General features: G+C 40.8%; 1 protein-coding gene across 1 annotated transcript in view; it reads left to right on the top strand.

The window, feature by feature from the left end:
• LOC108795927 (cholesterol 7-desaturase-like) overlaps positions 1–21,509 on the top strand; it is a 28,591-nt gene that overhangs the window by 1,949 nt on the left and 5,133 nt on the right. The window contains exons 2-4 of the mRNA XM_018567261.1: positions 15,022–15,210; positions 16,283–16,461; positions 20,436–20,561. Coding sequence (XP_018422763.1) covers positions 15,022–15,210; positions 16,283–16,461; positions 20,436–20,561 — 494 coding nt within the window. The remainder of the gene's footprint in view (positions 1–15,021; positions 15,211–16,282; positions 16,462–20,435; positions 20,562–21,509) is intronic.

Raw genomic sequence — 21,509 nt, forward strand, 5'->3', positions numbered from 1 at the left:
ACAGAACAGGATAAGAGGGGTAGGGATGTGACCGAGGTACCTGCTGCCTGGGTGACCGTGCTCAAGAGGACTGGGTGAATCTGCGTGTCCGGGACATGAACAGCGGTTCTAATCCTTCTCTACTTTATCTACAACATAAGTTTTGGCCATATGTGCACTTTAATCCTGTTTTGTCCATTATTTGTTTTGTTTTTTGTGTGAAAAATTTTAATATATTTCATAACAGATCAATGGGTTCATTTAAATCGGTGTTCAATGTTGTGTTTTCCATTTAACACATGCAGCTGCCTTCCAATGAAAAATGCAGCATTTGAATTACTTTCCCGGCAATTCAAACACACCTTAACAGGACATGCTGTGTCCAAAGAAACACAACTGATCAAAAGCAATCATGAGTACTGCGGACCTGCATAAGAGGTGCGTTCCAAACACTTAAAATGCTGGTAAACACAAACCAACCTAAACTCATAGAATCAGGGCACTTGTCCTATGTGTTCTCACCTGACCTGATCCCATCCTCCCCTTCCACAGATGCGTACTTACTGATATCTGATGCCTGCAGCCTCATGTGTATTTTGACATCCAATGCCGCAAGTCCTCTCTCTCCTTGCACATGTCTGCACAGTAGCACCCCATAGAGGTGCATGGGGCTTGTTTTCCCAGACGGGAGGTGGACAAGACCCCATAGAAGTCTATGGGGCTTTATTGATCATGTGTGGCAGAGAGAACTTGTGGCATGGATGTAACCAAACCGGGCTTCAGAATGTGGCAAGTATACATCTGCGGAGGGGGAAGTGGGATCTGTTAGGTCAGGGCACAGGGACAAATACAATAGCTGCATCTTGTTTTAAAACGTGGTTCTCTTTTTAAGCAGATATGTGACGGACTAAGTATGTACGTTGTGATGTATAGTACTAGAAGTCCTCTATCTGTAAAATCCTCATGCACTTCCAGAACAATCCGCACCTACAGTATAGTGCTAGTTCTTGTGTGCAACCAATCAGAATTCTCCTGCTAAAGTTGAAACGGCAGAAGATTGATTCTGATTGGTTGCTATGGCCTACCTGCTCTTATTCTATATTGAACAAAGTCATGTGTCTAAAGCTGGCCATACAACTTTTGGATTTTCTATGGTCAGATGGAGAAAGTGCAACAGATTCCTCCATCTGAGTTATCCTGTATGGATGGAGTAATCTCCCACTGGGCCAAGCTTTAGTATCTTGCTAGTTGGCCACGCTGGCTGTCAAAATACCTGAACAATCTGATTGGATGATCACTTGTATTACCAGCAGCTGTCACTGCCGTTGCTAGTCCTGAGATCCGCTGTGCGCAGTGTGGCCGGGAGCAGCACGGCTGCTCTGTGACAGGAGCTCAGTACACCATCTCACTTTTATCTCCTCTCTTATCCCCGAATGCAGGAAGTGTTGTATATATCACTTCCGCATTCTGCTGTCACTCTCCAGCTTCAGAAGCTGTGGAGAAGCTAGTGAAGCTGATCTCTGCTTCATCAGCTTCTCTGGGGGTCCCTAGGTGACATTAGGGGTCTTGGAGACCCCTGATGTCTCCATAAAGAGGACCTGTCATGTAAATTGGCTATCAGATAGGGGGCTTCTTAGCCCCCATGTAATAGCAATAAAGGTGTATATAAAAAAATAGCATAAAAAAAATTATTTTAAAAAAACGCAATTTTTGTTTTTAAGTCCCCCGCCCCCCACATACAAATGCAAATTTGCATTGGGTGCGCCCACATGGGAAAAGGACGATTGCGCTGGGAAAAGGACGATTGCGCCTACTACGCCGCACATGTTACATTTCACAGTGAATGTCTGTGTGCTAGCAATAATTTTAGGGCCATTAATCACTGATAACACTAAACTGATAAACAATAAAAGCGTCGCCTATGGCCAATTTTCGATGAGGTAATTTTTAGCGATTAGTCGGGCGCACGCAATTTTAAGGCTTGACATGTTTGGTGTCTATTTACCTGACGTGACCCCGACTTTTATATTTTACAAAAAATATGGGTAAGAATAAATGTTTTATAACATAACGTAGGAAAACTTTTTTTCCCCCGAAATTTATGGTACTTTTTTCATTATATAGTAAAAAATTTAAAAAAACCTCCCTCAGTGGTGATTATATACCTCCCAAAGGAAAGCTCTGTGTCCCTAAAAATGTTAACATAAATTGCAAGGCTATAGTCCGGTCATGCTGACTGGTGAAATTTTTGACTGGTTAGACACCCTGAAATATTTAAACCCTGTCTATAGGTGTATGGCCAGTATCAGAATGGGGTATTTGTACTTTAGCAATGCAGCTACTTGCTATAGAAGTATGATTTTTGTAGCGCTACAAGCTTGGAAGAGTTGCAGAAATACCAGCGAATGCTTTGTACAGCTCGCTTTCCCTAGATGTGTTGCATGTATTTTGCTACATTCTACAGTGCAAGAAAAAAAAGAATAGAAATTAGACCAGTTGATGGTTTTCAATTGTCTGGTCACACCAATACTTTGCAGTGAGTTTGGAAACATTCTGCATGCTGCAGTTTGCATTGAAGCCAAATATTTCAGAACCATATCGGAGTACGTGACATGTGGAAACCAGACTTTATTTTATGGTCATACTCTGAAATGCTTTATATGAAACTTCTGGGTGTTCCTGAAATGTTGTTCCACCTGCTTGTCTTTTCTTTAGGAATGTAAAAGGGTAGTGCACTTTGAATTGCAAATGCCTATAGCTGACCTGATCTTGCCAGTATGATACCAGATGATTAATCATGATTATGATCAAGGTGCGTTTTCACTGTCTAGAAATGGACAGGTACTGTGGATTTAACTGCAGCGTTTCTCTGACTTTGTTCTCATGTTTACCTGTGAAGTCCCATCTAGGAAAAATAATTCCGAGCTAGGCTGACCTCGATGGTCAGCGGTGGGTGAAGAGTGCAAAGCCACCATGGCATTTCTTCTGTCCTTGACTGCAGAATATACATTTTCTGAAGTAACATGTCAAATGGCCATCTATTGGTTAGATTCATGTTGTGAAATAAGTGATAATAAAAACTTCCTAAAGTAGGTTATTTCTGTTGGCACTCAGAAGTTAATCCTTCTGATGCAATATGCGAGTGTGTACATATTCATAACATGCAGTACATTATCTTGAAAAGAAGCTCTAACTGACCTCTGAAGCTGCATTCACTTTGCAGAGATTCATCCTTTAAATGTCATAGTAAAAGTACAGAAGTCATTCAAGGAATAGAAGCGTTAAAGCTGGTTTGTTGCCGCTTGCCTTGCACATGTGGCGGCATGGTGGTGGGTTTTAATGACTTGCCATATATGTGTACAGATGGTACTGCTGTTCTGTGCTTGGAGCGGGCTCACTGTCTCCTCCAGCATGGTGACCAAGTTGTCACTGATGGCTATCTGTCATGATTTATGATTGGGAGCCAGCAGGATGATCTATGATCACTATTGGCTGCCTTACTGGTCATGTGATCACATGATCTAAAGCCCTACCTACTGGGATTAAGAACCCTATAAATGGGAGCTGGGTTAGGGACTAATCTGCTTATATTTTGCCTTCCCTGGTTACCTAATTTCTTCAACATGCTAATGAAAATTGGGTAGAAGTGGAGGTACTGTGGGGTGTGGGAGCTCTAGATTTGAGAGCATGTACAGCATGAGGTTTTTTTTAAATATAAAATGCCCCTTTAAAAAAAAAAAAAAAAGTCTAGAGTTTATTTTTAGTTAAAAGCTAATTGATGCCTGGGGTGAAGAGCTTCTAATGTCTCGTTGCATGTAAAGCTCATTTTAAAGTCTTTCACTCTATTTATAGTTCTGTACCCCAGCATGTTATAATTTTGTGACTTTTTTTTTTTTTTTAGTTTGAAATGCTTTAAAATACCAAAGAAAATGGATGGAAAAAAACGTTTTATTTATTTTTATTGGTTGGGTCTTTGGGTGTGATAGGTTAGCTTTGCTCTCCCTCTGTGATATATATTGGTTGGCCTTGTGCTACTATGTGCAAAACAAGTGAGCCAGTTTTATTATGCTGGAAGCTAATTTGAGAATACTTTCAGTTAACTGGAGCAGTAAAAGCTTGAGTGTGTATTCAGTACATGTTGTTGGTAAACTTGTATCAAAGGGGTTTAGTGCCTTTTGGGGAGAACAAATCTAGCTAAACGAGTAATTGGTATGGTTCTTACAGTTGTGTTTACATTGGAAACAAAGTGGACCTAAAGAAAACAAAACTAACTTTTTAGATCTGCCTACCCTCCCCAAGCTTGTACAATCAGCTAAATAGTTGCCTATCACCGGGAGAAAACTCCCTGCAAGTCCGATTTTTTTTTTTCCTCAGCATTTCCAGTACGTGGCCTTGTTCTGTGAAAAGGCCCTGATTGACTGCTGAAGCAATGCTCACATAGGTGTATTGCAAGCAATTGTAGGTACAGGAAAATTGGCCTGTCTGAAAAAACTGTTTTGTGTTTTGTTTTTTTTCTGCTGAGCCTATTGGATTTTACTGATTGGGAGGGTGTCAATTAAATTCTTGCTCTGGGATGTCTATTATAAAATCTTTGCCAGAACGCTATTCACTTACAAAACCCTGTAAGCTTCACTCCTCCTGCTGCATTCTGTTTCCAATGATGAGAACGATGCTCCATCAGTGATGGCGAACCTTTTTGAGCCCGAGTGCCCAAACTGGATCACTGAACCCAACTTGTGTATATCAACTGCAGAAGGAAGGACAGTGTCAGCACCAATTCAGAGATGATTTGAGGATTTATAGCTGAGTGATACACAAATAAAATACATTAGCGTTAATAGTTGAGGTACTTGAATGTATGTTTAAGGTTTATTTTCTGAGTTTAGTGTCACTTGAAGGTAGGTAAAAATATGACAATACCAAACCATATGCCAAATATTTTGAATGGGGAGAAGTATCAAAACAAAAGATTAAAATGTAGTTGTTCTAAGGATTGAACAAGCAAATACAGGTAATGCGCAGTGCACACTGTGGCGCTTCTATAAATTTGTCACTACTGTTTCTCTTTAGATTTGAATGGAAATAATGGATTCTAGTCAACTTTAGCCTCATAGGGAATCCATTATTTTCTATCACGCTAGTAATGAGAGAAAGAATTAACAATGCACAATGTGTAGATGACGTGCTAAGCAGAAAACATGTACCGTATAATGGGCAATTATCTGTAAAGCATTGAACTCCCTCCACCAACTTCTCACTCAGTGTTTATAATTGCCAGATGCTGCACATAGTTTAAAGGGGTGGGCAGTGCACTCGTAGAGGAAGGAGAAACCTGTGTCCGTCTAGGTCAGTAATGGTGAACCTTTTTTAGCCCAAGTGCCCAAACTGGATCACTAAACCTACTCAAAGTGCCAACCCTGCAATTGCAACCTCTGCAGGCTCTTAGGTGGTCTATACAGGCTCTCAGGGGGCAGGCTGTGCGGCTCCCAAGTGGTTTATAAGGGCTATTAGATGGTCTATGTGGTCTGTATGGGTTCTCTGGGGGGCTGTGTGGCTCTTAGGGATGCTGTGCTACTCTCAGGTGGGCTGTGGGAGCTATTAGGTGCTCAGTACGTGCTCTCAGGTGGTCTATAACGGCGAAGAGGCCCCAGCGAGCGGCCTCTAATATGCCTTATTAGAGGGCCGCTGCTGCCTGATTGTAGCCGGCCCAGATTGTATACCGAGGCGATCCAGGACAGTCGGGCATATCTTCAGGAGTGCCCATCTGTTAATCCGAACCTAGGCTCACATGCCAGCAGAGGACCCCGTGTGCCATAGGTTCGCCACCACTGCTCTATGTAATGGCTGTGAGTGGCCGGTAGATGTTGAAATCTCTCAGCCCTTTTATAGCAATTTTCAGGCATTTTCAACCAGCCTTTGAATTTTCATGTATATTGCTACCTGATCTGATGCCTTAAATTAAGAGAACTGTTTGTGAAGACATTTGACATAAGCAGATATTCCTTGAATATCTATATTTAGCCCTATTGGCCAAGAACAAGCCTCAGGAAAACAGAATTGGCTCTATCTTTTAGGCCATATCCCCTTTTCTCAGTTGTCCTCCTTGAAAGAAAAGAACTCCAGGATCACAAAGATTTTTGGTTTGGGGTGAGATGAGCGTAATTTGCATTAAACTCCTCATTGCATTCTTCAGAGACCAAAAGCTGAAAATGTTACCTTCTGAAATCTGATCTGCTGTTGGCCTGTTTTGGAATTCCTAAGGCCCCTCTCACACTTCACGATGCGTGAACACGGGTTTGTGCACGTTTGCGTGCATTGTTGCCTCGCGTCAGCCCACTTAATAGGCTGCCTCATGTGCAACAAGGAAAGTCAAGTTTTACCAACCGCATTTGGGGTGCCTGTAACAAGTAATGGCACCACAAGTGTGTTGCACATTTGTAACGCATTGCGCGAACACACACATATGCAAGCTCTTTGGTGTGTGTTCATGCAACTCCAATGTGTGGATGGGACTAAATGTCATTGGGTCTTAGTAATTCTGGCCGGCAGAAGTTGACAAAAATGTAATGTGGTCGGCAGTGTGGAGTGCCTTTCGGCCACAAATGTAGTATTGAGACTAGAGTTGCAACAATTTAAGTAGATTTAAAATACGACGATGGAAAACGTTGTCAACTTTTTCCATCGTCGATTCGTCGGCTAAAATTAAAATTTCCCACTCGCCACTCACGCCCGCCGCTTACGACACGCCCACGTCGGTTAAGCCGCTCGCGCCACGCCTACACCGATAAACCCGCTCACGCGACGTGTAAGAAAATTACATGAAATATGATTTTTTTTATGCATATTCCTTTTCTCGAAGCATAGTGTGGAAAAGTTCAATAATAGATTGTTTCCGTTGTTGCATAAAGTTCAGAATGTGTTTAATTTAAAGTTACAAAATATTACAGGATATGGTATATCTTACAGAATGAGTCTATAAGATGCTTGATGATTACAAAATATAGTATATCTTACAGCAGAAATCTATAAGATGCTTAAGAAACGTGTCTTTAGTAAGTAAAAATAGTCCTAACAGGTGTCTGTCTATTCAATGTGAGTGTGGGTGTGTCTGTGTGATGCTGTGCGTGAGTGTGTGTCCCCCCTTGAAGGATCATCCCTCATCCTTTTATTCATGATTTTACTTTAAAATAACCTATGTGATGTTTACCTTAAAAGTATTTCTGATTAGCATAAGGGAGTGCCATACTCTTTAGTAGCTGAGTTGAGATATTTTACAATCGCATAGCTACGTGTATTGTAGGCAGCTAGTTTAAAAATGTACTTCTGTGCTTCCTTTAACTAGTTCTATGTTTGAAGGATATATAGTTTTTGAGATGTACAAACAGGTGGTTGTACATAATGCTGTGTGAGTTCTATTTAAATCTGTTTACTTTACATGTCAAAACTTTTAACCATTTTGAAAACTTTCCATGCAATTCTCCTAAACCATTTTCCTTGAGAAAAACATTTAATAATGGATCAGATTTTTGTAAAATTGGATCTCGTAATGTCTTTGGTTACTTTGAAAGCATAATAAAAACTCCTAACAACACCTTTTAACATGTGACAAACTTTTTCTTTACAGTCTGGAGAAATAGCTTAACATTCTCCTATTACCATCTCTGAGCTGGTAGAGTGTAAAAAATAGCATTTTCAAAAACATGTCTTTGTAAAACAAAAACAGCTGAAGAAACATCGATACTTGCTAATGTTGGAGCATTCTATAGGTCTTTCTTCAATATTCCAAATGCATTTAGCTGTACTTCATCCCACTGACCACATATATCAGATTTGTTTCTTTAACAATAAATACAAAATGTCTGACTTTCTCTTCAGATCCTTGTATGTAATCTTTACATAAATGTACTTTATTCAAAAAATCATGTAAGGCCTTGTGAGATTTGGGGATAGGAATAGCCAATATTGCCTTGACGTGTTCTTGCAATAATTGCCTCTTCCCATGACCAATCAGCATTGGAAAGAATGTAACTTCCTTTTTAGTAACTGAACTCTATTCAATTTCAGTCCTGCATCTTGCAACAATTCAAACAAAATAGTCATAAGTTTAAAAATGGACTATGTCGTCACTAATGTCTAGTCATCAGTCTGGTAAATACATACTGTGCATTCTAAATGCAAACTTGTACTGACAACTTTTAGTTAATGGTATAGAAAAATTACTATTCCCAATTTCCAGTCCCTAGGACATTTTAGCCTTGGCATCTAAGTGTGGCATAATATCAGGATTTTCAGGAACAACAGACTTGTTATTTGGGATATATTTATTTAGTGTCCTGAAATCAACTGATACAAGAATATGAATTATCAGAATTTTTAATTGGCCAAACATAGTTGTTTACAACTTAGTTTGCTTTCCTTACCTTGTTGGAGTAATTCCTGAATAATGGCTGAAACATTTGTACCAATTTCCTCAAAACAATATTATCATCAGTTTCAGGCCATGTGTTCTAAAAACACATCAGTAGTTGTTGTCGAACATATACTTTCAACTTTACTGTATACAGAGGGATCTCCTTCTATCCCATTTTGGGCATAATAGTCTTCTTTGAGCATTCCCAACAACTGTTTCAACTATACTTAGGTCTGCCTGTCAGGCTTACTGATTGATTACCAATTGTAAACTAAAAATCAGCAGCACCAGTCAAACGGCATCTCCAAACTTGGATAGATTAAAATATAGAAAATCAATCATCATTTAAGGTTCACACATACATATTTCAATATATCTTGTTTTATGGTTTTAACACGACGCCACTTACGCCACACCTACCACACACACTGAGGACATGCATCTGGCCCCCTCCTCCCGGTGAGCTTCCCAACTTGGCGCTGCCCTCCGACAACCAATGCCGCTGCCCGCCGACAACACCGTCATTCTAGGTAAGTTGAGATCGGCCGGGAGCTTTTTAATGTTTCCTGTTTTTTTTTGTTTTTTTTAAAGCGGCACACTGCAGAACATTAGCAGCTATAGAGGAACAACCAATCCCAGCAATAATATATTAAACACCCTATATAATGTATTATTGCTGGGATTTGTTGTTCCTCTATAGCTGCTGGTGTTCAGCAGTGTGCCGGTGTATTATACATTGGTATTCTGTAGAGCTGCAACAACTATTAGATTAAGTCGATTAAAATTGACGATGGAAAACGTTGTCAGCGTTTTCCATCGTCGATTCGTCGGCTAAAATGTAAATTTCCCACTCACGCCCGCCTGTTCGTGGCTCCATACACGAGTTACGCTATGCACGCCGCGCCCACCGTGCACACGCCGCCTACCCAACCACTGCACGCCTACCCAACCAAGCCGGACACGCCCGCAGAGCACGCCTGCAGCGACTTACGAGGGTTCAGAAACAGGTAAGGGGGACCTGTTTTAATGTTTCCTGTTTAAAAAAAAGAGGCACACTCTAGAACACCAGCAGCTATAGAGGAACAACAAATCCCAGCAATAATACATTAAACAGCCTGTATAATGTATTATTGCTGGGATTTGTTGTTCCTCTATAGCTGGTGGTATTCTCAATTGCGCTGTATAATGTATTATTGCTGGGATTTGTAGTTCCTCTATAACTGGTCAGTGGTAATCTGCATTGCGCATTATACTACGCAATGGAGAATACCACCAGCCATAGAGGACTACAAATCACAGCAATAATACATTATATACAACGCAATGCAGAATACCAGCAGTTACAGAGGACTACAAATCCCAGCAATAGTACATTATACAGGTGGAACTCGAATAATTTGAATATTGTGCAAAAGTTCATTTATTTCACTAATGCAACTTAAAAGGTGAAACTAATATATGAGATAGACTCATTACATGCAAAGCAATTACATGCTTTGCATGTAATGAGTCTCTCATATATTAGTTTCACCTTTTAAGTTGCATTAGTGAAATAAATGAACTTTTGCACAATATTCTAATAGAGTTTCACCTGCAGTATAATGTACTATTGCTGGCATTTGTTGTATTCCTATATAGCTGCTGGTATTCTGCATTTCGCCATATAATCATTATACAGTGCACTGCAGAATAACGCTAGCTACAGAGGACTTCAAATCCCAGCAATAGTACATTATAGTATAATGTACTATTGCTACATTCCTCTATAGCTGCTGGTATTTTGCACTGCGCCGCTGTATAATGTACTATATTGTACACCACACTTTTTTTACTTCCACCGTGCCAAGCTTGCTCCCGTGATGGACTACAATCTCAATAGAAACTAGTAACTCATTACATGCAAAGCAATTACATGCTTTGCATGTAATGAGTCTCTCATATATTAGTTTCACCTTTTAAGTTGCATTAGTGAAATAAATGAACTTTTGCACAATATTCTAATAGAGTTTCACCTGCAGTATAATGTACTATTGCTGGCATTTGTTGTATTCCTATATAGCTGCTGGTATTCTGCATTTCGCCATATAATCATTATACAGTGCACTGCAGAATAACGCTAGCTACAGAGGACTTCAAATCCCAGCAATAGTACATTATAGTATAATGTACTATTGCTACATTCCTCTATAGCTGCTGGTATTTTGCACTAAGTAATCGATTTTATGAAAATAATCGTTCGCTGCAGCCCTAATTGAGACACTTTAGACACGAGTGTCAGTTGCTGTGCCAGCTTTAGCATGTTCCTTGGCTGAGAGATATCCTTGTGGACTTCAACATCAGAATTTTTTGTAGAGAATCCAAAACTTGTGGGTTTTGATTGAACCACTCAATTGAGTAATGTGGTGGACCGAGCCATCCAAAAGATCATTTGGCATAGGAAATATTCAGAGATCTGTTTCCACCCAACAATGATATTATACATGGATCCTAGTGGGCTGAGTCAACCCCTAGGCTTCCTCTATATCTTGTTTCCTGAAACCATGAGATATCTCTGCCATTGTTCTGACTATTCCTGTCCACTTGGGAGTTGTTCAGTCTACTATTGCATTTTCCAGACCCTCCTTTTGCCTTCTTCATATAAAATGACTAAAGATCCAAAAGGGGAGAGTGGAAGTATTTATCAAAACTGCAAATATCTGTGTATGTGGGCTTCTTCTTTACCACTTGTATTAATAGGTCTGAGTGGAGTTTATTTAACACCTTAGAACATTTTTGGATGTGACAAGACCTTGGAGACGTGAAAGTGATGTTCAGTAACAGTGTATCATTTCACAAGTTGGCCTCTTGCGTTTTAGTAACCTTTGTACTGTTGTCAGTTTCTGGTGAAACCGGTTCCTGGTGTACAGAATGTGGGCTAAACTTGAAATGTGATGACATTTGTCTATTGCATGGATTCTTTCTAGTCTACGGTCCTATCTTTGAAAGCCATCAATGCATGGCCTGCTAGAGGTACTTAGAATGATTTGTACCCTATTGGAAATATTGGGGCAATTTCACCGGATGCTTTTACTTTCAAGTCAGAATCCATGGGAATTGTATTTTAAAATCGTTTCAGATATGATTTAACCCCTTCTCTGCCATGCCCTGGCTAACTCTTTTAACCTCAGCTGGCCGGACCATTTTTGCAAGGTTTTTCACTTTTTTATTTTATTTTCAACTGCAGCTTTTTAGAGTTTGTAAAAGACCACCGCACCACACATTTTCTAAAAGCACAGGTCCAGTAGAATAAAGATGGTGCTACTAATGTTGTAGGTCCCATAACAGTTGCGCAAATGTTTATCAAATCAATATTTGAAAAAAAAAATACACTAAAATCATTATCCTTGCACACAAAAAACCCATAATTTACAAGATACCTACTAAATCTAAAAGATGAAACTGTATTGCGTTAATAAGAAACATATATTTAGTAAATTTTAAATTGCGCCTTTTTGTGAAAAACAAAGAAACGCAAAACGCCCTATCTGCAGCCCTGTTTGTGTGCTGTGTTGGTGTGATGTGATAAAATTATGCAGGCATACAGTTAATCACAGCAGTGTATTACAACCCAGGGCAATGTGTCGGAATGCTTTGCCATGCGCTGCCACACAGTTGAATTGACGTGTTTCTCTTTAAAAAAACAAAATTAAGCACTGTGTGTTCTAACACACCACAGCGATGTGCATAACTTGCACCACAATGTATTTTTTAAATATACTTTACTTTCAGGGGCTTTGGGGACATATCAGGGGTCTAAACAGAAATGGAGAAAAAGATTGAGGACACAGAGTCCTCAATCTTTTTCTTGCAGCTCCGACACTCAATGAACACGATCACTTAGTACAGAGGCTTCCTGTCTATTCAGATACTGAAGAGGCATAGTACTCTCCTCAGTTATGAAAGGACAGGAAGCCTCTGTACTGAGTGCTCCTGTTCATTCATAAACTGAGCACATCGTGATTATGTCCCCAGTCATAATTGAGCAGGAAGTGATGTAGAATCACCTACTATGGCCTCAGTTAATTACAAACACCAAGTGATCAGTACTGATCATTCAGTGTTTGTTCTGAACAGGAAAGGTTCAGTAAATATTTCACATATCTACTGATCCTCCACTCTCCATCCTGCGCTGCTCTGCCACCTCCCTGCTGTCCCTGCAGCTTGCCACCCTGCACGGCCTCCTGACAGGTCTCTCCTCCCCGCTGGGTGTCGGCAGCTGGATCAGCTCTGTATCCCCTCCGATTCCCCACTCTGCTGATGCAGAAATGGGAGAGCAGTGGGGATCGGAGAGTACACATACCACAGCATGCAGCTAGCTCCCAGAGGAGGAGAGAGCGGCAGGAATAGCGGAAGGTGGTGGGGGAGTCTCATTTTGAATAAATAGCGGTTATAACAGCTATTCATTTACAGAGTAGTCAGGGGAAACCTTTTACTATAAGTTTATGGTTGCTGAAACGACCATGAGCTTGTAGCAGTAGGCTGAATGCCAGCAAGGTAAGGCATTCTGACCTTGCCACCTGCAAATGGTTTTGTTTTGATGTATGCCTTATACGTTGTTGGCGGGGAAAGAGTTAATGGTTAACTATAAAATAGCCCAGTACTTGGCAAAAAATGACTAGTTAACTGGTCTGTGTATGCTCACAGTTCAGTAACTAATAAATGGCAGTGGTTTCATAGCCCTCATAGTGGTCATTATGCCAGAGAGAAAAGGTGATGAGGCAGAGTAGACATAGGACAGTCACCATCACTGAAGGTTTAATTGCTGCAGATGGTACCAACTATGTTTTGGCTGTGTAATTCAGTTACAGCTACACCTATGCACCAACAGGGTTGGGCAACTCTGGCCCTCCAGCTGTGGGGAAACATCAAATCCCATCATGCAACTGCTTCTGGGAGTCCTGCCAGTCTTGCAATGCATTATGGGAATTGTAGTCCACAGCAGCTGGAGGGTCAGAGTTTGCCTACCCCTGCACTACAACATAATTCTGGTATGTTTGAAAACAAGGTACAGACCAGAATTACCTTTTTATTTTTAAAGGGAATCTTGGGGTGCAACAAAATACCTGAGTAGCCTTGAATGGAAGCTGGCATTTAGTAAGTTGTACTAGTTCTGCAATGGCTTTCTGTACGGATAACATACCAACTCTGCAGAAAAGAGGGCAGCAAGAACAGAAGCATCCTTTTGGATGATGAGTATTTAGGAGCTGGTAATTTTCAAGTCTGCTGCCTCCCTCGTTATAGGGGGGAATAAGCTAATATAATAATGGCGATTCCAGCAGCTCTGCAATTTCAAGGCGTAGAAACTGGCGTACTTTGTGTAGATTTGCCGCCTAATATAAACTTGCAGTCCCTGTGGCTATTCCCTGACCTACTTCCATACACCTGATAGATAAGTAGACAGATAAGAGGCTATTGAAGAATGTTAGAACTTGCATAATCGTAATGCCAACCAGCTGAACCTTTGTTGGAAATACTCCTTGCATTTCATTTGATGCCAGTTTTCAGTTTATGTACTGACACATTTACAGTAATGTTTACATTTGGGATTGGGATATGGATATAGTGTGAAGTAAATATTGTATCTTATTTCAATATTGTGTCGTCGTTTGCCCCAAAGTTGGATATTCCCCAACTTCTCTGCTCCTTTCTCCTGTATTCCCTTCTCTTCTTCCCCCACCACATTGCAGACAATGTGCAATGGTGCATGTAGTTTGACTCCTGCTCTTTCTATATAGTTGTTATAGTTTTACTTTAGAGCTGTTAATGAAGACTCACAGTGTAATGTTGGCAGCAGCTAAATAACTAGTAGACCTCCCCGTAGCTTAGCAGTAGGAAAAAGAAAAGAAATATACATTGCTTTTCATTTTAAAATCTTAACATTTTAAGACACAAAATCAGTGGCGACTCCTTTTCATATTGAATAGTAAACACATTTTCGCCAATAAAATAACCAAAAATAAGAAGGCTGAACTCTAGGTAGATATAAAGAAACCATTGCATGCAGCTCTGTAATCGCAAATACATAAACTGCTCGCATTTAAAAATAAAATGAAGTACCTGAATTTGGACTCTTGTAGTAGGAAAGCTGGAGTTTGAGGAAGACGCAATGCTTTCACTGGGGGCAGATCCAGGATAATCTGGGCACAGAGGTAGTGGGTTGAATAAAGTTGACCATCAGATTCAGGACGTCTAGCTGCAGAAAATAATTTGCTGCAAGGGAAATCTCTGGATTGAATGTGGATATTGCAGCAAAAGCTGGTTTTGGATGTTTTTGGAGTTCTGCTTTAAAACATGGGCTCTCTGACAGTGTTATGGCCAAATGGCAAAGGGGATGTTGTATCCTGTGACTGCCTTCCCACAAAAACTGTTTCTTTTCATCTATCAACATTTAAAGAATGAAAATATGGATCCATGGTTGGTTTAAAATATAAACTGCATCCATAGCTGCAAAAACTTTACAAGTCTCCATGATGTAAACATGTTGTACAATTTTTTTATATTTGTGTTTTTATTAGGTGAGCACTCTAGCCATTTTCTTTAATTTCACTTTTAAATTTGCCAACTGTGTAAACTACTTGTTTTTTATTCTGCAGGCGAACAAGTGGCGGTATACCGGACTATGGATGGCAACGTGTATGTCTTGGATGCCTACTGCCCTCATCTCGGTGCCAATCTTGCCGTGGGAGGTAGAGTTGTTGGAGATTGCTTAGAGTGCCCGTTTCATGGCTGGCAGTTCCATGGAAAGGATGGGAAGTGCGTCAGTATACCATATGCTGAAAAAGGTAAGAATCCTAAACACTCAGGCATGTAATGCAGAACTTGAGGCCGATGTAACAAAACATCCCTTGTGTTCATTTTTGAGTAGAAAATTGCCAGGGGACTGCCTAAAATCCTAAAACTTAGAGCATGTGAGGATGTTTATTATAGATCAGTTCACTTTTACATTACACAATGATTCTAGTCTGTTCTAGCACTGGAGGCTGGGGAGGTGTTTAGTGTAAAAAAAAAAGGTGGGCTGAATAGCATTGCAAATATTTTGTCAGGTGAAATCTGTATAGTGAATATAAATGTAATCACTAAATCTCATAAGCGCAGTCCACCTTTTTCACCCAAGGGGTCTAGTTGTTCCACTGTCGGTCCATAAGCCAGCCTATGTAAAAGTCATGGTTTCCGTGCACTGTACTGATATGGCCAGCTAGCATGAAACATCTGTATGCAGTTTGTAATGTAAATGCCTCTATTATATTAGGCTGTACCCTTTTACTATAAATCAGTGGATCTGAATGTACATTTGGCTACACAAGCATAAAGGAGTGACTTGCATGCCTCCACCCACTTTTCTAAAACGAGGAATGATCTGTGATAGATGCGAGACCAGCAGATACCAGAAGGCTCTACACCCTTTCTAAAACTATAGTTCACTTTAACAAATTAAACTTGTAGTGGGGTAAAATAAATGCCAGCTTTGTAAAGTGAGTGCCACAATGTATCTTGATTTTGACAATTCAAGCTCCACAGAACTCTAGTTCTACCAATTTTGCATAGGCATGACCTCTGCCCCCTAGGTAGTGGGAGGTGACAGTGGTGTGTGTGTCCTATCTCCCTTTATCTAGAAGATTTTCTTTCATGGTAGCACTCTGGTGTGAGCTGTCAGACCAAAGGTATAATGTATCACCCTTTATCTGCGGTTTTAGTTTATATTTTCCTAGACACATGTTCCCTTTAAAGATTAGATTATGGGGGACATGCCATACAAGCTGGATTCCTCCCCTTTGTTTCATTTCCAGTTTTTTCACATGCCTTCTTTTATACATGTTATGTAACTTGCTGCACTTGGTCATTCTGCATTTTCAGTGCCAGAGTTTGCCAAGATTACAAAATGGCCAAGCTGTGAGATAAATGGAATGGTGTTTATGTGGTATCACTGTGATCATATTGAGCCCACTTGGACCATCCCAGAACAGGAGGAAATCACCAGTAAAAAGTGGGTGTACAGGGGACGTACTGAGCACTATGTAAATGCACACATAGAGGTAAGAATTGCTTTCCTTGTGCTGTAACTCCAATATTTGGTAGCCGTGTAGCTTTCATGTGCATTTTTTTTTTATAGTTGCATAGTATTTGGGGTTGAATAGAGACATACGTCCAAGTCCAACCCATATCGGTCCATGCATCATCTCATTCTTAGGGATACTGGTATCCCTGGATATTACAGCCCCTCAAGAAATTGTCCAAACGTTTCTTGAACAAACCTACACTCTTGGCTGAAATCACTGCCGATGGCAGTGAGTTCCAGACCTTAACCGCTCTTACTGTAAAGAACCCTCTTCGCCCATTGTGCTGGAATTTTTTCTCCACCAACTTTAGGTGGTGGCCTCTAGTCTTTGTAATGGAGTTAATCTCAAACAGTTTGTTGCCAATGTTGCGGTCACCATTGAACATCTTGTACATGAAAATCATATCCCCTCTTAATCTCCTTAATTCCAGCATAAACATGTTTAAGGTCAGAAGCCTTGTCTCATAGCTCTGGTCCTCCATTCCCCTAATTAGTTTTGTTGCCCTCCGCTGGACTCCAGTTCAAGGACATCCATTCCCAGTACCGGCGACCAAAACTGGACCTCCCTGTTGGCTGTGCTTTTAAAGGTGAACGCCTGGGAAATGGCTCAATACGCAATTGAAAATGACCTAGAAATATAATTTTACCACTGGGAAATAAAACCGTCCAGTTTTCACTGCGATGCTTCTGCCTTTCCTAGTCAGTTTTGCTTTTACAGTGGTTTCTCTTTTAGATGGCACTACAACCCATAGTGGTCTTGGCCTTCTACAAGAGTTTCTACAATTCCTTTTGGTTGTAAGCCATGGCCTTTCACTTTCTACATCGCATCACCTTCATCATTCGCAAGAATTCAAATGTTAAGTCTTGCTCTTGTGAGGGAAGTGTAACTTTCTTGGGAGTAATTTGTCTCCAGTCAGGTGACCTGCATGTCTTAGCAGTTCTGAAGGGACCTGGTTATACAGATTGACTGATGTATTTGTACCACCTGTGTTCAAAAATACATTTACAATTTTTACACTACATGATTGCAGTGGTGTCCCCATAATGAGGTAAAATGAAGCAGTAGTCTCAGGCAGCATCTCATTGGGGGCAGCAGCATGGATTACTTAACAGCACCATCATAGCACCCCTCCCACCTGACAGCTCAGCCCACTCCTCCTGGCCGACTGAGCTGAAAAAAGTAGGGACGACCCTGTATGATTGGGATTAAATGGTGAGTTCTAACATTTTAGAGGCAATTTACAATAGAGGTAATCTATTCTTTGCTTCCTCACTCTACTAAATGTTTTGTCATTATTGGTGATAAATCGCGTACTAAGGGCAGCAATAAAGAAAAAAAAACTCTAAGCCTTTCCCACTCTATTCAAAGTGAAACAAAAGTTTGTATACATCAACTGGAATTTGTAAAGTTTAGTCACATTGGTGGCTGTGAGCAGAAGAGTGAGTTAACGTTTACCCTAGGGGGGAAACATACTCTGGGAGGTATTTTATCAAAACTGGAGCAGACAAAATCTGGAGCAGTTGCTTATGGTAACCAATCAGCTTCTTCAGCTTGTTCAGTTAAGGTTTGAAAATTAAGGGGATGCTGATTAATTGTTGTGCACAGCTACTCCAGATTTTGTGTGCCCCAGTTTTGATAAATTCCCTTCTCTGACTGTTGCAAAAATTGCATTCTAAATGGTATACTTTTGACTAGGGATGCACTGATCGGCCGCTGAAACATATCGACAGAAAATGGCACTTTTGGCTAAATGCCAAAAATGCAATTTTCCTGCCGATACATCGGCACATCCCAGGTTTCTTTCCTCCCCGCTGGGCGCTGCTGTGTCCCAGCAGGGAGGAGAGAAAGTGACTGCCGGTCGAGTGCTGCGGGAGGAGAGCGCTGTGAGCGGCCGGTGTCTCTCCTCTGACATCGCTCAGACACCTATCACAGTCCGGCAGAGTGGTGTGGGGGCGGAAACAGCCCGCGCTGTCACAGGAGGCTGGGCTCGCCTCCCTGCTCGGCTTTGTGTGACAGGAGAGCGGGAACAAACACTCAACGATCAGTGATCGCTGAGTGTTTATAGATAATTGAGGACCTGGTATGTGTACTATATTCTCAATTATGAATGGTAAGTGATCTACATCACCTCCTGTTCATTCATAATTGTGGTTATAGTAAATATACTCTGTCATGTTATGAATGAACAGGAACACTCAGAGGATTCCTGTTCATTGATGACGGTTGATACAGAAAGAGATTGAGGACTGAGTCAATCTTTTTTTCTATTTTAAAAGGGAAATATCAGGGGTTTTTAGACCCCCAATATTTCCCCGAAGCCCCTAAAAGTAAAGTGAAAAATAAAAATATTTAATAAAACATGAATTCATAAATATTAAAAAATTAAAGTTTATAAAAAATAAAATTTTAAAATTGTAAAAAATTAAAATAACATTTTTCGGTTTTAGCCTGACAATTTTTTTTGTTCAGGTTTTAAATTTCTATTTCGGTGCACCTCTACTTTTGACTGAGGAAATGTACACTAAGTAGAAGGAAGCTTTTGTGCAGACTTATTTGTTTGTGTACATAGCTGCCTTTATGTACCTATAAAAATAAACAAGGCTTTGTGTGTGTCTCTTTCAAATAGATCATCATTTTCTTTCACCAAATGCCAACTGCTGGTGACCAATTGTATCTTCTCATTCAGAACTACGGTTTACCAATGAGCTGTTTTTAGAATGAGGAAACTTCTCTGTAAATGCATGGCATGAATCCAGGGGCCTCTCACCCTTGCTGTGCATTAACATCATTGCAGAGATATGCAAGCTGTATGTGGGCATTCATGTTTATCTTGCTGCTCAGTCTGATTTTGTGATGAGGGCCTGATGTCTTAAAGCAGGTTACCCTCAGACTTGCAGAAGGATTGCTTTTTCATAGAAGTTGTGTAAAAAGGTGGAGCCTTATTAACCACTGACAACTTGGGTCACTATTTGAAAGTGCCATTCTGAGTCTCTTGTCACTTCCAGGACTCCTTGTTCTTTGTTGATGGTTCTTAATGACATTGGCTGTAGGAAGGGTGAGGCACTAGCCTCAGGTGCAGCTGCCAGGGGGCACAGCCAGGGTCGGACCTGGTGCCCATTGTGGGTAAGAGGTGGGCGGTTATTTGGGATTTGGATGCAGTGCTGATGACCTCACATTACCATTTCACTTGTGCAGCTCTGCTGTGTATTGGCTGGTTCCCAGGAGGGGAGGAGTTGAGGATGGCTGCAGTGCAGATTGCCTCACTTATTGGCTGATTCCCAACCAAAATGTGTTTTTTTTTTTTTTTAAATCTCCTGAGCAGCCCAATAACCATTTAGTTCCAACTCCCCTATATGTAAATGTGCAGACCCAACATTTGGAGCTGAATTAGAAAGAGAGCTGACATCACCTGCCTTTGCCTTTGACTGCTGTAGCTGTTGGTGGGAAAGAGTTCCTTTCACCTGCCGCAGCAGATGGTCCTTCAGCATAGAATAACTGGAACTGTGTGGTCACGTGACTGCTCAGAAAAAAAAGAACCTTTTGAGATCAAAGGTTCAAAACATGCTGTATGTGTGCTGTTGCGAAGGATTCCACAAAAATTCCCAAGACAGTTTACACTAGAACTGGGGTCTCCATTTTAGATTTTCCCACACCAGAACAGACGGAGGTACATTTTTGCAGTGTGAACACAATAAAAACATGATCGAAGCTTTAACCAATCCCAACTCTACCCAAAACCAAAGATGCGCTTCAAGGTGTTTCACATTGTTGAATTACACAAAAAAAGCAAAACTGCTCTACTGCCTTCACCTTAAACAGTATTAGAGGAAAAAGATGTCCCTATCCTTTGCCCTATTTTACAATCAGTACCTGAGATTTAGATACTTTGGTTCTAGAGAATGTTAGAACTTTTTAGTCTTTGCTTATAAATTCTCATTCACGGATTACAGGAAATACCAGAGAATGCAGCGGACGTTGCCCATCTTGCTTTTCTGCACGAGCCGAACATCCTGAGTGGGGGTGACTTAAGATATACTAAGTCGCGGCTATGGGAATTTGCCAGACACTCCTGGAAGGTAAGACGGTCAACTTTGGGCCTAACCCCTGATGAGGACATGCTTGGTCATTGACTTGCTAGTGTTAACAAAAAAAATTAAAAATTGCCTTCCGTAATGCTTGTTTTAAAACAAGCCAATGTTCTGTCCTGTAAGGTTTCATTTAAAGCTGAACACCGAGATGAGCAAATATTGTTTTAATACACAGCTGTATTCTTGCCTGGAAGCTTGTAGTTCTTATTCCAGATCTGTACAGTAATCCCAGTGTAAAGAAATTGCCTGTGTACAGGAGGTTCCTGTAATAGACCAGTCACTGCTGCTCTCTCCCCTTGTACAGGGTGACTGGTCTTGTATCTGCCCCCGCCTGTAGTTTTCTGCAAGCAGCCTGTAGTGTGTAGACCTGCTGGGTCCCACACACAGCTCTTTGCTCTGCACACTGTCATGACTATATTACATGGTAAAAACTGGGTTTGCAAAGGTATTTGGTGCATTTATATCCTTTGTGGCTATTGAGGAAAACATCAAAACTTCGTTATCTGTAATACCTGTATCCCTGGACCAAAGCAAATTTTAAAATTTTCACTGTAGACCTGTTTAATCAGAAATACCTTCTGTTGGTACTTGGGAACTTCTTAACTAGGCTTTCTTTTGGCAATATCGCTTTGCAAAATTGCTTTATTTGCTATGTTTATCTATAGACAAATCACTTTCAGGTAATTGGACACTGGCAAATCAAAACTGCAGGAGTGCATCCACACTCTAACTGGACATTCTACCCGCTGTGACTGCATAGTCACAAGGGGAAGCATCACTGCCACAGCACTGCAGTGCTACTATTCGAGCCTGAGTCACGTTATGGTGTCTGGACACAGGACACCCTCACCTCTTGGCTGTGTTTTTCTTTTTTGAGGGAGAGTTGCAAATGGTTACTGGGGTGTAGGGAGACTTCACCAAATCACAGTTCTGGCA

The sequence above is a fragment of the Nanorana parkeri genome, unplaced genomic scaffold (assembly GCF_000935625.1).
Source record: "Nanorana parkeri isolate BGI_ZX_2015 unplaced genomic scaffold, ASM93562v1 scaffold1026, whole genome shotgun sequence".
Lineage (NCBI taxonomy): Eukaryota > Metazoa > Chordata > Amphibia > Anura > Dicroglossidae > Nanorana > Nanorana parkeri.